At 37.5% G+C, this 14,115-nt stretch overlaps 1 protein-coding gene across 1 annotated transcript; it reads left to right on the top strand.

The window, feature by feature from the left end:
• Positions 1-12,804: 12,804 nt before the first annotated feature.
• On the top strand, positions 12,805-13,872 carry LOC131148301 (uncharacterized mitochondrial protein AtMg00810-like; the record flags this gene model as incomplete). Its single annotated transcript, XM_058098018.1, has 1 exon — positions 12,805-13,872. A coding segment is annotated over exon 1 (1,068 nt), but the record flags the coding sequence as incomplete, so codon positions are not given.
• Positions 13,873-14,115: the final 243 nt, after the last annotated feature.

Raw genomic sequence — 14,115 nt, forward strand, 5'->3', positions numbered from 1 at the left:
TACCCAAAACCTGATAGATTTGCGCAATTAACAAATAATAATCCAGTTTAAGCATGCAAGAACCTATTTCCACTACCAGCATGCAATTCTCATCAACTACATCCGCCATTCAGGAGGCATTCTAGACTAAGCATGCAATCAGGTAGTTCAATCAATATATCAAATAAGATATAAACTATCCATACGAAGATATAATCATTAGGCAATCAATGGATAGTGTCATTCAATACAAATAAGTTATCCATCAAATATAATTGAACTTAAATCAAAAGATGGATATAAGCATTTATTTAAAACAAATTATCCATTCATGAAAAACTATAGTCATTTAAATAAGAATGGACATAGGCATTTAGCTCACATCAGATCAAATTTAAACAATATTCATCCATCATAGAGTGTATTCATTTATCACAAATAGATATTTGCATTTAGCTCAACAAAAGTCATCCAAATAGTATAAGCACTAATTTAAGATGTTTATTGGATGAATTTTAAATTTTCTGCTTCCCCCTCATTTATGGAGCTAAAGGGTTTTATATTCAATTAAGTATCTAGCATAACTGATATTTTCAAATGGGAGGATGAGCTTATGAATGTGTTTGAATATAATTAAGCGTTTAAGCTCCATGATGAGTTTAGGGTAGCATGATATATAATACTATGATAGATTCCCTAAACGTCAATCTGTGTGATGGACAAATCATGGTACATTTAAGATTTTTGAAATTATAGCAGATATATAGCATTACGAATATAATGATATTCTAAAATCAATTTGTCCATTTGAATGGGATTTTATTTAAACATGCTTATGACATTTGAACGAAGAATTGATACTTCTATATAAGCATGCTATAGCTAATATTATCAAATAACATCCAATCATAATAATGTATATATATATATTAAGCTTAGATTGGATAAGATCATTAAAACTCACATATTGGCTAGATTTGCTTAGGGTTTTCAGTATGATAATAGTGTATATTAAGGTTTTAAATTTTAAGCTTATACACTATTTAAGCATTTAAGTATTCTAACCCTATGTATAACAGTTTCTAAAATCTTACGAGTATATGAAATTTCCTTGAAGTATTTCTCATAAGATGACATGCTAGCAATATCCATTATATCATGATTCATAAAAATTTATCACAAAGTCATACAAATCAGGACATATAATTTTCAATAACGTTGAAGGAGAAAGATATACCTTTACAATTAACTCCTCCATAACAGTTCATGCACAGAGTGGTATCTTTTTCTCCCTCAATTTTTCAAAATCCTTATGATTCCCACAATCCTTAGCACATAGAAAGATATAAACTTGCAAAAGCATTAGTGACTAAGGCACATAAAAAGTATGCATGACACACAAATGATATGCATTAAAACACGCATCATGCAAATATAATTTATTTTTAATTTTTTGGAAATTATGCATTTTTAACATCATTTTTCAATGGGATATGATAACTTTGACCAAAAACTTTCCAAATCCACCAATCATTTGATTTTACAAAAATATATTCAAATTTAACATAGTAAAATTTATGTAATAAAACTATGGAGAATTTGCAAAAGAATAACCCTCAACACAAGGATACACCGAAAAAATGAGTCGTTGCAATCTTTATGCGAATAGCGGTTAAGCTTATTGCAACTAGGCTTTAACACCAATTTTTGGAATTGGTGTGATCCCAAGAGGGGGATGAATTGGGCATTTAAAACTTTTCAGCTAATTTAAAACGTTTCACCGATTCACCACCGTTTATATACCATTCAACTTATATACGTGTATGTAAAGCGAGTTTAACGATAAAAGCAAACATACACGTGTACAGTATCTTATTTAAATCAAATGTGTGCATGATGTAGACACCTTATTTTTGCCCTAGCCAAATAGAACACAGGGTCCCCTCTTATTATTTTCATTATTATTATTATTACCTTATTATTATTATTATTATTTTCCTATATTATTAGTACTTTACTATTATTTTTCTAGTATTTTTATTATCATTATTATTATTATTTTTCATTTTTATTATTATTACTAGTACTTTTATTATTTTTATTTTATTTTTACTTTACTATAATAATTTTTATTTTTCATTTATTTTATTATTTTTGATATATTATTATTATTATTATTATTAGCATTAGTATCTTATTTTGGCTATTATTATTTTTATTATTTTTGGTGATGTTATCATTATTATTATTATTATTTATTACTTTTAATATTAGTATTATTACTTTATTTTTATTAATATTATTATTATTATTATTTTATCGATAGTATCTTCATTTTTATTTTTTATACTATAATTATTTATTATTATTTACTATTAGTAGCATTATTATTATTATTATTATTACCTTATTATCCTTATATTACTACTATAATAATAATTATTATTACTATTTCCATTTTCATTATTACCATAAGAATAAAAGCATAAAAAAAAAATAGATTCAAAAAAGGGAAGTTTTGTTTTAGGGTTTTCAATTTTTTTTTTTTATATAAGGGCAATGAGGCACGGAGCCAAAAGGGGGGGGGGCGCGGCACAGCGGGAGGAGCCAGAAAATCCAAAAAAAAAAAGAAAAAAGAACCCCAACTATTCTTCATCCTCTCTCACACGCAAACAGCCGGCTACCCTCTGCAACTCCAGCCACCCGAGCACCACCCCCTTGTCCCTCTGCTGCCTGCTTTCTTCCCCGCAAACCAGTAGCTCCGTCGCCCCTCGCCACCTCTCCATCACTCTCTGTTTCTCTCCATTCTCCATTCCACTCCAGCAAACCAGCAAGCCAGAAGATCTCCGGCAACTCCACCCAACTCCAGCCGAGCACAACTAGTGCAGTCAACCATTCCAGCAGACCCGAGAGACTCTCTGCACCTCCGTAAGCTCCACCGGCCTCTCTTCTCCAGGAGCTCCCTGCCCCTCTGCTGTATATACACATACACACTGCACATGCACAAAAACACACACACACAGCACACACAAAATACACACACACAGCACACACAAAAACACACACACAAAATACACACACACTGCACACGCACAAAAACACACACACACAGCACACACTGCACACACAAAATACACACAAAAACACACACACTGCACACACAAAATACACACACACAGCACACACAAAAACACCCACACACACAGCACACACAAAAACACCCAAACACAGAAACACACACGCACACACACACACATTCACGTGCCTTTTTTTTTCTCTTCTATTTCTTTGTTGATTTTTTTTTTTTTTATTTGTTCTAACATCTAATATCTGGTTTTTTTTCCTTGTATATGCAGGTGTGTAGGTTTTTATTTTTATAGTTAGTTTAATATTTAGTATTAATGGTAAATTTTGGTTGTATTGTTTATATAAGTTAATTGTCTTTATTGCGGAATTTTTGTAGTTGGAATTTGTCTAGATATTTAAAGTTTAATTTCATTTTGTTCGTTGGATTGTTAATATTATTATTACATGTTTAATACGTAGCTAGAATAGTTATTGTAATTATTTACTTAATCCATATGTTTAGGGTTATTTAGGGTTTTTATCGTTGATGTATGTTCAATTTTAATTACTTAGGGTTTTCTTTATTGTATGTGTTATCTATACTCATATTAATATTTTCTGATATTTTGTATTCGTATTCTAATATTTTATCATGTTTACATATAAAGGTATCAATCATTATGGTAAGTTTAGTGTTTTCGTATATATTTTGCTATTATATTTAGTATGATATTGTATATAATATTATGGTATAATTATTATTTAGCTTCACTTAATAAGGCTTTTTTTTTTTATAGATGGTATTACCTTGTATAGTATCTTGAGTGTTTTAATATATATATACATATGGTATTTTATTGCCTATTTTGAAAGTTGTAATATTTTAACAGATATGCTTATTATCATTACTATTTTTATATACATTGTGATAATTTAATATTTTAACTTATTATCTTACCAATATATAGTAAAACCTCCCATACTAGTATTTTCCTATAAAAATTTTATATACGATTTCTAAATTTGGGAGCATATTTTCTTAGATATTTCATTGATTTTTAATCCCTATGATTTTATTGTGGGGGTATGAGCCTTCGGGCATCACGTACCTTAAGCTCTGAGGGAATATATATGTATATATTATATTTATTTATTTGTTTATTTATTTATTTTTCATATGTATTTATAAATTCATAAAAAGGAGTAATTTAAAGACTTATTAGATTAACTTAGGGATAATTTCAAATTAATTAGGTACCGTTCGTAAGAACAGGCGCGTAAGGAGTGCTTGTACCTTCCCCTCGCGTAATCGAACTCTCAAGCCTAACTCTGATAACGTAGACCCATTCTACCCTTAACGGGGTAGTAATCATGATTTCTAACCACACTAAAAGGTTAGTGGCGACTCCGATATTCCAATTTTTTCTGAAAATATTAAAATTAATTTTTCGCCGCCCAGGGCACACGCGCTCCCGGGACGTCGCGACACATGAGAATAATTTTGACATTAAATAAACATTCATACAGATGCTAAAATTAAAGTGTGGGAATTTAAATAAGATAGAGGGAGCGATACCAAATTTGTTATCGAGGTTCGACCAAACCAGCCTACATCCCCGCCTTGGGCATACCCCCCAAGGATTCCACTATACCTACTCACTTAACAGGGCGGAGCAAAAGCCTTTTACATCCTCTCATTACGGGGTGAGGAAAACCCCAGCTCAATTATTAGGTTGAGCCGAACTAGTCTCACTTATGGGTTTGAGACTCCCCAGTTCAATTCCGGGATGAACCGAACAGGTCTCACTTACGGGGCTGAGACTCCCCAGTTCAATTAACGGGGTGAATACAATCATTAAAATGAAACCATTTTTGTACATGAAGATGCTTCTAAAAAATACAAGCTAAAATGTACACAATAAAGCTCAAACAAGTGTACTCTCTAATGATATGAAATGTGCTCAGTAGAGTAAGGGTGTTTTTCTAAACATGATATTTTCAATCTTTGAAAAGTAGTGTATATGATATGCACAACAAAGATTTAGACCCTAATTAAATATTCTCCCAAAAATATTTTTCAACAAATGATTGGAGAACTCATGGTTTTGATTTTTCAAATGATTCTTGCAAGATAAACATTTTCTATGAAAGCATGAATGCAATAAGTAAATGCCCAAATAAAATGTATGCTCTCTTTGAAAAAATATTTTCTAAAGAATAAAGAGAGATTTGGAGAGTAAAATATTTGCCCCAATGAAAGAGTTTTTGCAATAAAATATTTTTGGGGGAACTTTGATTAGGATAAAATTAGAGAGAAAAGTTGGCTAATCAAAGTTACTAATCTTGGCTTATAAAGGGGTATATATAGACCCATGGAAATTTTTGACCGTTGGGGACACGCTGGGCATTATAAAAAAGATTAATTAAAAAATTAATGACATTTAAGCCCTTAAAAATTTCTAACCCGAGAAGTTTCGGATGGCTGAACTTTAGTTCGGTCGCCTGAATAAACTCAGCTATAAAAGTCATTTTAAAGAGTTCAGTCACCCAAGTCTGGGTTCAGTAGGCTGAACAAAATTCAGAAACATTTGGCGCGCGGTTCGAGTGCTCAACTCAAAGTTCGGTTAACCGAACTGTCCAATTCAGTCATCCGAGCCCATTTTGAACGTAATCGTTTGGGCGCCTGGGTTGTTGGAAAGGAACCTGACACAGGTTCAAGTGGCCAAGGGAGATACGCTCAAAAGTGGTTCGTGTGCCGAACACCAAGTCAACATGTTGACTTGTTCGGTAGCCCAAGCCATTATACCGAACCCTCTCAATATTTTTAATTAAGTTCAATTTTTTAGCCAATTTAATTCCCCAGATATAATAAGTGATGTTGGAGACTTTTTAGTGCATATGTCTTGGGACCTAAGGTCTTTTCAAGTACGCCCAAAAACCTGGCGTCGGTCGACCGAAGAGTGCCTAAAGGTCATTCAGTCCCTATGGTCAATCTACGGCATTTCTGAGCATTCAAAACATATCATGCTGATGCATGCAATATTACAGACCAAAGATATAAAAATTAAATGCAATACAAACTAAAATCAAAATGTCTTCTTCTCTTACTCTTCATTTTCAATGCAATTCGCCAGGAGAGTGTGAGCTTTATGTCCCTATTAGCTTCCATTTTGCAGTATCTTATGTTCGTGCTGAACTAAACGCACACATAAGATACTAGTGGGTTGTCAGCATCAAAACAAAGATCAGACTCAAAAATCCAACAAATACTTAGCTTTTATAAAGGAAGTGATAGGAGGGGAATTGAAACTTGCAAATATTTCAGTAGTAAGGGAGTTTTCAGATGTCTTCCCATAAGATTTACCAGGATTGCCTCCCCGACTGTGAGATTGAATTTGTATCAATCTACCTCTAGGTACGGCGCTAATATCTAAAGCTCCCTATAGAATGGCTCCAACAGAGTTGAGAGAGTTAAAAGAATAGTTGTAGGAATTACTAGATAAGGGGTTTATCAAACATAATATATCGCCTTAGGGAGCACCAATTCTATTTGTAAAGAAAAAATACGGGACAATGAGGATGTATATCGACTATAAAGAGATAAATAAAGTGACAGTTAAGAACAAGTATCCTCTCCCTCATATTGATGATTTGTTCAATCAGCTCCAAGCAACACGGGTTTACTCAATGGATGATCTTCGATCCAGGTACCATCAAGTGAAGGTCAAGGCAGAGGATATGGCAAAGATAGCATTCCGAACTCGATATGGTTATTATGAGTTTTTGATTATACCATTCGGACTGACAAATGCTCCTATTACATTCATAGACCTGATGAACAAGGTTTTGCATGAGTATCTAGACCAGTTTGTAGTAGTTTTCATCGATGATATTCTGGTCTATTCAAAGAGCCCCGAGTAGCATGAGACACATTTGAGGATAGTTCTTCAGATACTGAAAGAAAGTAGGTTATATGCCAAATTCAAGAAGTGTGAATTTGGTTAGAACGAGTTACTTTTCTTGGACATGTAATATCTGGGAATGGTATCTCTGTAGATTCAAGCAAGATAAAGATAGTAGTGGACTAGGCGAGACCGAGCGAGACCGAGAAATGTTTAAGAGATCAGAAGTTTCTTGGGTCTAGCAGGTTACTACCAATAGTTTGTGGAAGGATTTTCTAGATTATCGGGTCCTCTAACATGATTGACGATAAAAAATGTGAAGTTCGAATGGACCGATGATTGTGAGTAGAGTTTCCAGGAATGGAAGCAACGACTCGTCACTGCACCAGTTTTGTCTATTCCATCAGGAGATGGTGGATTTGTGAGATACAGTGACGCATCTCAGAAGGAAATTGGGTGTGTCTTGATGTAGCAAGGAAAGGTTATTGCATACGCTTCTCGTCAACTTAAAGAATACAAAAAGAACTACCCTACACATGATTTGGAGTTGTTTGGAGTGGTGTATGCATTGAAAATCTAGAGACATTATCTGTATGGTGAAAAGTGTGAAATATTTACAAATCATAAAATTTTGAAATATTTCTTCACACAAAAGGAGCTAAATATGAGGTGGAGGAGATGGCTGGAATTGATAAAGGATTACGACTGCACCATCCATTATCACCCATGAAAGGCTGATGTGGTAGTTGATGCTTTGAGCCGAAAGTCAAGAAGTGCCTCAGTATCAACAGTGGTGGTGCAACAATATATTAGAATGGATCTAGAAAGACTTGGTGTGGAGCTGGTAGAGGGTAATCACCGAGCATTTATTGCTAATTTGGTACTTCAACCAACTTTGCTGTAGAAAATTAAGATTGTGCATATGCAAGACGCAGAATTGGTAAGGATCGAGGATAAAGTGCAGAGTGGACAGGGAGCCGATTTTAATATTTCATATGATGGAACTCTGAGGTTTCATAGTAGGTTGTGCGTGCCCAATGATGCTGAAATTAAAAAGACCATTTTGGAAGAGGCGCGACGTTCCCTGTATGCGATACATCCAATAAGCACTAAAATGTACAGGGATTTGCGGGTATCCTTCTGGTGGAGCAATATGAAAAGAGAAATTGCTTGATATGTGGAGCAATATTTGACCTGTCAGCAGGTGAAGGCTGAACATCAGAGATCAGCAAGATCATTGCAACCACTTCACATTCCCGAATGGAAGTAGGAGCATATTCTATGGATTTCGTCACAGGTTTACCGTCGGCACTCCATGGGTAGGATTCTATTTGGGTAGTCGTTGACCGACTGACGAAGACTACCCATTTTCTTCCCATCAGAGTTAACTACTCAATGAGTAGATTGGCAGAGTTATATGTATAAGAGATAGTCAGACTGCATGGTATGCCGGTGTCCATCATTTCTGATCGGGACCTGCAATTCACATCTCAATTCTGGAGGAGTTTACAAGGAGCCTTAGGGTCTCGGTTGACATTCAGTACAACATTTTATCCTCAGACTGATAGACAGACAGAGAGGATCATACAGATACTGGAAGATATGTTGTGGGTGTCGCAACGTCCCATGAGCGCGTGTGCCCCGGGCGGCGAAATTAAAAATCAATTTTAGTTTTCAAGGCAAATATGGAATGTCGGAGTCGCCACTAACCTTTTAGTGTGGTTAGAATACATGATTACTATCCCGTTAGGGGTAGAATGGGTCTATGTTACCAGAGTTAGGATCGGGAGTTCGGTTACGCGAGGGGAAGGTACAAGCACCCCCTACGCGCCCGTTCTTATGAACGGTACCTAATTAATTTGAAATTATCCCTAAGTTAATCTAATAAGTCTGTGAAAATAGTAACCTTGACTGAATCTGGAGATGGTCGGCAGCCCATCGTTGTTGACATTGGAGATTGGCAGGCACCTACTCCACCTACCAGCCCACCTCCGTTGAAGTTTAACTCCCACCATTGTTGATTATTTGTTTTCTGTAATTGCTATAAATAGGTGAGTGTGTGTGCATTGTAAACATGTGGTGTGTTGAGAGTGTAAAGCCAGTGAGAGAGAAAGAAATGAGAGTTGCTTCCTCTGTGTATTGTTTCTTATTGAAATAAATTGTTCTTGAATTTATCCTCACTAACTTTCAGTCACAACTAGTGACTGAGTGTTCCTCTCCACCCATCAGTGGTATCAGAGCGTCCAAGAACACTGAAATCCGCCAAACAAAGGCAAACAAAGAAAAAATCTGATTTTCTCCCAGTTTTGAAGTTGTTCAAAATTCAAAATTGAGCCTATCATTTTGAAATTCGATTCAAGACAATTCCAAAGGTGAAAACCACGTCTCAAACGGACACCGGAGGACTCTTCACGCGCTCCCACGCGCCTCCCACGAAGACAGCCCTTTTCCCATGCGCCGCACGGCTGACGAAGACTCCGGTAGACGGCCACACGCGCCTCACGCTCCCGCACGCGTCTTCTTCGCCCGATTGGCGAGATCTGACCCGGATAGCGACCCGATACCCGGCCCAGCGACCAGCAACCCGGATCCGTGCCCGAGACTTGACCCGCATCCGACCCGCTCCCAGCAGCGACATGCAGCACGGGCAGAGAACGCCACGTGGTGTAACGGGATCATTAACGCCGTTAAAGGTCGTTAAGTTAAACCGGTTAATTTAAAAATTCACCAGAATTTTCCTGTAACCGGTTCAGTGATTTTTAAACCGGTTCTTTGCAAGACAAAATCGGTTCCTAAGGTTTTTCGACCTTTGGAACACTGGTGGCATCATATTTTCCAAAATCAGTGCCCATTTCTCTTTTTTTTATATATTAAATTCGATGGCTAACGGTACTACCCAATTGGTCATTCCAAAATTGACCCGGGAAAATTATGACAACTAGTCGATTCAAATGAGAGCCCTTCTAGGTGCTCAAGATGTCACGGACATCGTTGAAGATGGGTACAGAGAAAGCCCATCAAAAGAAGCCGAAGCAGCTATGCCCGATGCTCAAAGAAAGATCTTGTGAGCCGATCGAAAGAAAGATTGTAAGGCAAAATCCATAATCTACCAAGACCTTGATGAGGCCACATTCGAAATCATCGCCTCCACGAAGACATCCAAAGAAGTCTGGGACTCTCTCCATCGAACACACAAAGGTGCAAATAAAGTAAAAAGATTCGTCTTCAGACATTACGAGGTGAGTTCGAATCTCTCCAAATGAAGTCTACTGAATCCATTGTAGACTACTATACACGAGTAATGGTAGTATCAAATCAAATGAGAAGAAATGGAGAGACTCTCAATGACGAGAGAATTTGTGAGAAAATTTTGCGATCTTTAGATCCAAAATATGATTATATAGCTGTGACCCTAGAAGAAACAAAAGACTTGGAAACAATGTCTGTAGAAGAACTTGTGGGCTCACTCCAAGCCCATGAGCAGAAAGTTAATAAAAGAAGTGATGATAAAGCACTGGAGCAAGCCCTCCAAACGAAGTTGTCCCTCACTGCAGAAGGATACGACAAAGGGGGGACGTCACAATAAGGAAGAGGACGAGACCGAGGATCTCGTGGAAGAAATTCTGGAAATTTTGATTCCAAAGGAGGTAGCAGAGGCAGAAGAGGTCCTACTAGAGGAGGACGAAATCAACAGAACTATGTCCCACGAGGTAGAGGACAAGAAAGAAGAGGAGGATACAATAACCGCTCGAATGTAGACAAAAGAAACATTCAATGCTACAATTGTCATAAGTATGGACACTATAGCAATGAGTGTTGGGGGCGACAACAAGAAAAGGTTAGCAAGGAGGCCAACCTTGCTGAAACTGATCATGCAAATGGAGAGTCATTGATGCTGATGGCACACAATGCAACTCCTCAGGACCAGAGTGTTTGGTACCTTGATTCTGGAGCCAGCAATCATATGACTGGCAGAAAGAACCTATTCTTTGAACTTGATGAGAAAGTTCAGGGGGAGATCTCTTTCGGCGATAATTCTAAAATTCCAGTCCAAGGGAGAGGAGATGTTTTGATCAAACAAAAGTCTGGAGATCATGCTTACATCTCCAACGTCTACTATGTGCCAGCCATGAAGACTAATATACTTAGTCTCGGACAGCTCGTGGAGAGAGGCTATCGAATTAGCCTCAGTGATAAGTAGATGGTGATAATAGATGCTCGAGGAAAGCTTGTTACTCGAGTTCAAATGGCAAAGAATCGAATGTTTCCGCTTGCCATCCAACATGATACGCCAAGGTGTTTGAGCGCTATCATTAGCGACAAAGACTGGCTATGGCATCTAAGGTATGGGCATCTAAACTTTGAAAGTTTGAAACAATTGGGAAGCAAGAAGATGGTGAAGGGCTTACCCAATATCCATCATCCAAATGTGATATGTGAAAGCTGTATTTTGAGCAAGCAACAAAGAAACAGCTTTGGAAAGCAAGCCGACTGGAGATCAACCATGCCACTCCAACTAATACACACAGATGTGTGTGGTCCACTAAGACCATTTTCGAATGGACAAAATCGATATTTCCTCACCTTCATCGACGACTATAGCAGGAAGACCTGGCTCTGCTTCCTGAAAAGGAAATCAGAGGTATTCGATAAGTTCAAAGAGTTCAAAACTCTTGTGGAGAAACAGAGTGGCTACCGCATCAAGTCACTCTGGTCAGACCAAGGAGGAGAATACAAAGACGAGGCTTTCCTGGAATTCCTTAGACAACAAGGGATTCAGAAACAATTCACACCATCATACACTCCCCAGTTGAATGGTGTAACCGAAAGGAAGAACCGCACAATCCTTAACATGGTTAGAAGCATGTTAAAGGATAAAAATGTGCCCAAGAGTTTTTGGGCAGAAGCAGTGTTATGTGTAGTCTATCTGCTCACGAAGAGTCTTGATACAAAGACACCATATGAAGCCTAGAGTACTCACAAGCCCAGTGTGAGTCATCTGAGAGTGTTTGGCTCTATAGCCTACGCCAAGATCCCAAAAGCAAAAAGGACAAAACTGGATGATAAAGGAGAGAAGTGTATCCTTGTAGGATACGGTGATAGCACCATGGGATATCGACTCTACAATCTCATCAATAAGAAAGTCTTTCACAGTCGGGATGTCATCTTTGAAGAAAATGAATCTTGAAAATGGGATCAGGCTGAATGTTCTAAAGATGCGGAATTGACACTTGAAGGAGAAGAACCTACATAGACAAGAGAAATGGCTATCGAGCCACAAATTCCTAAGCTACAGACACCTCCACATGGTTCATCGCAGAGGAATGAAGCTCCATCACCAATAGAGCATGAAATCTCAGACATAAGACCTAGAGGAGCTCGAAATCTAGCCGACTTGTATGAAACTACAGAACCAATTGAAGAGTATGTTACTCTTTACTGTCTATTGTTAACCAGCGACCCGATTAGCTTTGAGGAAGCTAACGAAGAAGACAAATAGAAAAAAGTGATGGATGAGGAGATTCAATCCATCGAGAAGAACAAAACTTGGGAGTTAACAAATCTCCCGAAGGGCCGCAAAACCATTGGTGTGAAATGGGTCTACAAGACCAAAAAGAATGCTCAAGGAGAAGTTCAGAGATATAAAGTAAGACTTGTCGCCAAAGGCTACAAGCAAAAAGAAGGGATTGATTATGGAGAAATCTTTGCCCCGGTTGCCAGACTTGAAACCATCAGATTACTTATTTCACTTTCAGCACAAAATGGATGGAAAATTTACCAACTAGACGTGAAATCAGCATTTTTGAACGGTTTTCTAAAAGAAGAGATTTATATCGATCAACCACCTGGATATGTAATGAAGGGCAAAGAAGACAGAGTGTACAAGTTAAAGAAAGCACTCTATGGCTTGAAGCAAGCACCTCGTGCGTGGAATATGAGGATTGATGACTACTTTCAAAAGAATGGATTTCAGAAGTGTCCCTACGAGCATGCACTATACATAAAGATGGAGACAAATGGAAGCATGCTGATAGCTTGCCTATATGTTGATGATCTGATCTTCACTGGCAACAATCCAGAGATGTTTGCCGCTTTCAAGAGGAGCATGGTCAAAGAATTCGAAATGACGGATATTGGCCAGATGGCTCACTTCCTTGGCATAGAAGTCGTGCAAAGTGAGAAAGGAATTTTCATCTCCCAAAGCCACTATGCAAAAGAAGTATTGAAGAAGTTTGGGATGGACAAATGCAACCCAGTGACAACTCCAGTTGAAACAAGATTGGAGTTGAGAAAGAATGAGCAAGGAGATGTTGACCCCACATATTTTAAGAGTCTGGTTGGAAGCTTGAGGTATTTGACGTGCACCAGACCAGATATACTCTATGGAGTTGGACTTGTTAGCAGATACATGGAGACTCCTGACCAGTCCCACCTGAATGCAGTGAAAAGGATACTCCGATATGTCAAAGGTACCATCACCGATGGTATGTTTTATTCATCAAGAGGTGACTGCAGACTTATTGGCTATTCAGATAGCGATTGGGGAAGAGATCTTGATGAAAGAAAAAGCACAACTGGATTCACATTTTTCATGGGAGATACAACGTTTACATGGTCTTCAAAGAAGCAACCCATCGTAACATTGTCATCATGTGAAGTTGAGTATGTTGCTGCCAGCTCGGCTATTTGTCATGATATATGGATTAGGAATGTACTGAAGTATCTGGGATTTCTTGAAGATAACCCCACAAAAGTTTACATCGACAACCGATCAGCGATTGCATTTGCGAAAAATCCAGTTTACCATGAAAGAAGCAAACATATTGATACTCGGTATCATTTTATCAGGGAGCATGTCAAGAAGAAAGAAGTGGAATTGATATCTTGCAAAACGTATGATCAGATTGCTGACATTTTCACAAAGCCACTCAGACATGATATTTTTGCTAGACTGAAGACAATGCTTGGAATGACAAAGTTAGGAGAGTCAAGTTTAAGGGGGGATGTTGAAAACAGTAACCTTGACTGAATATGGAGATGGCCAGCAACCCATCGTTGTTGACATTGGAGATTGGCAAGCACCTACTCCACCTACCAGCCCACCTCTGTTGAAGTTTAACTCCCACCATTGTTGATTATTTGTTTTCTGTAATTGCTATAAATAGGT

The sequence above is a fragment of the Malania oleifera genome, chromosome 2 (genome assembly GCF_029873635.1).
Source record: "Malania oleifera isolate guangnan ecotype guangnan chromosome 2, ASM2987363v1, whole genome shotgun sequence".
NCBI lineage: Eukaryota > Viridiplantae > Streptophyta > Magnoliopsida > Santalales > Ximeniaceae > Malania > Malania oleifera.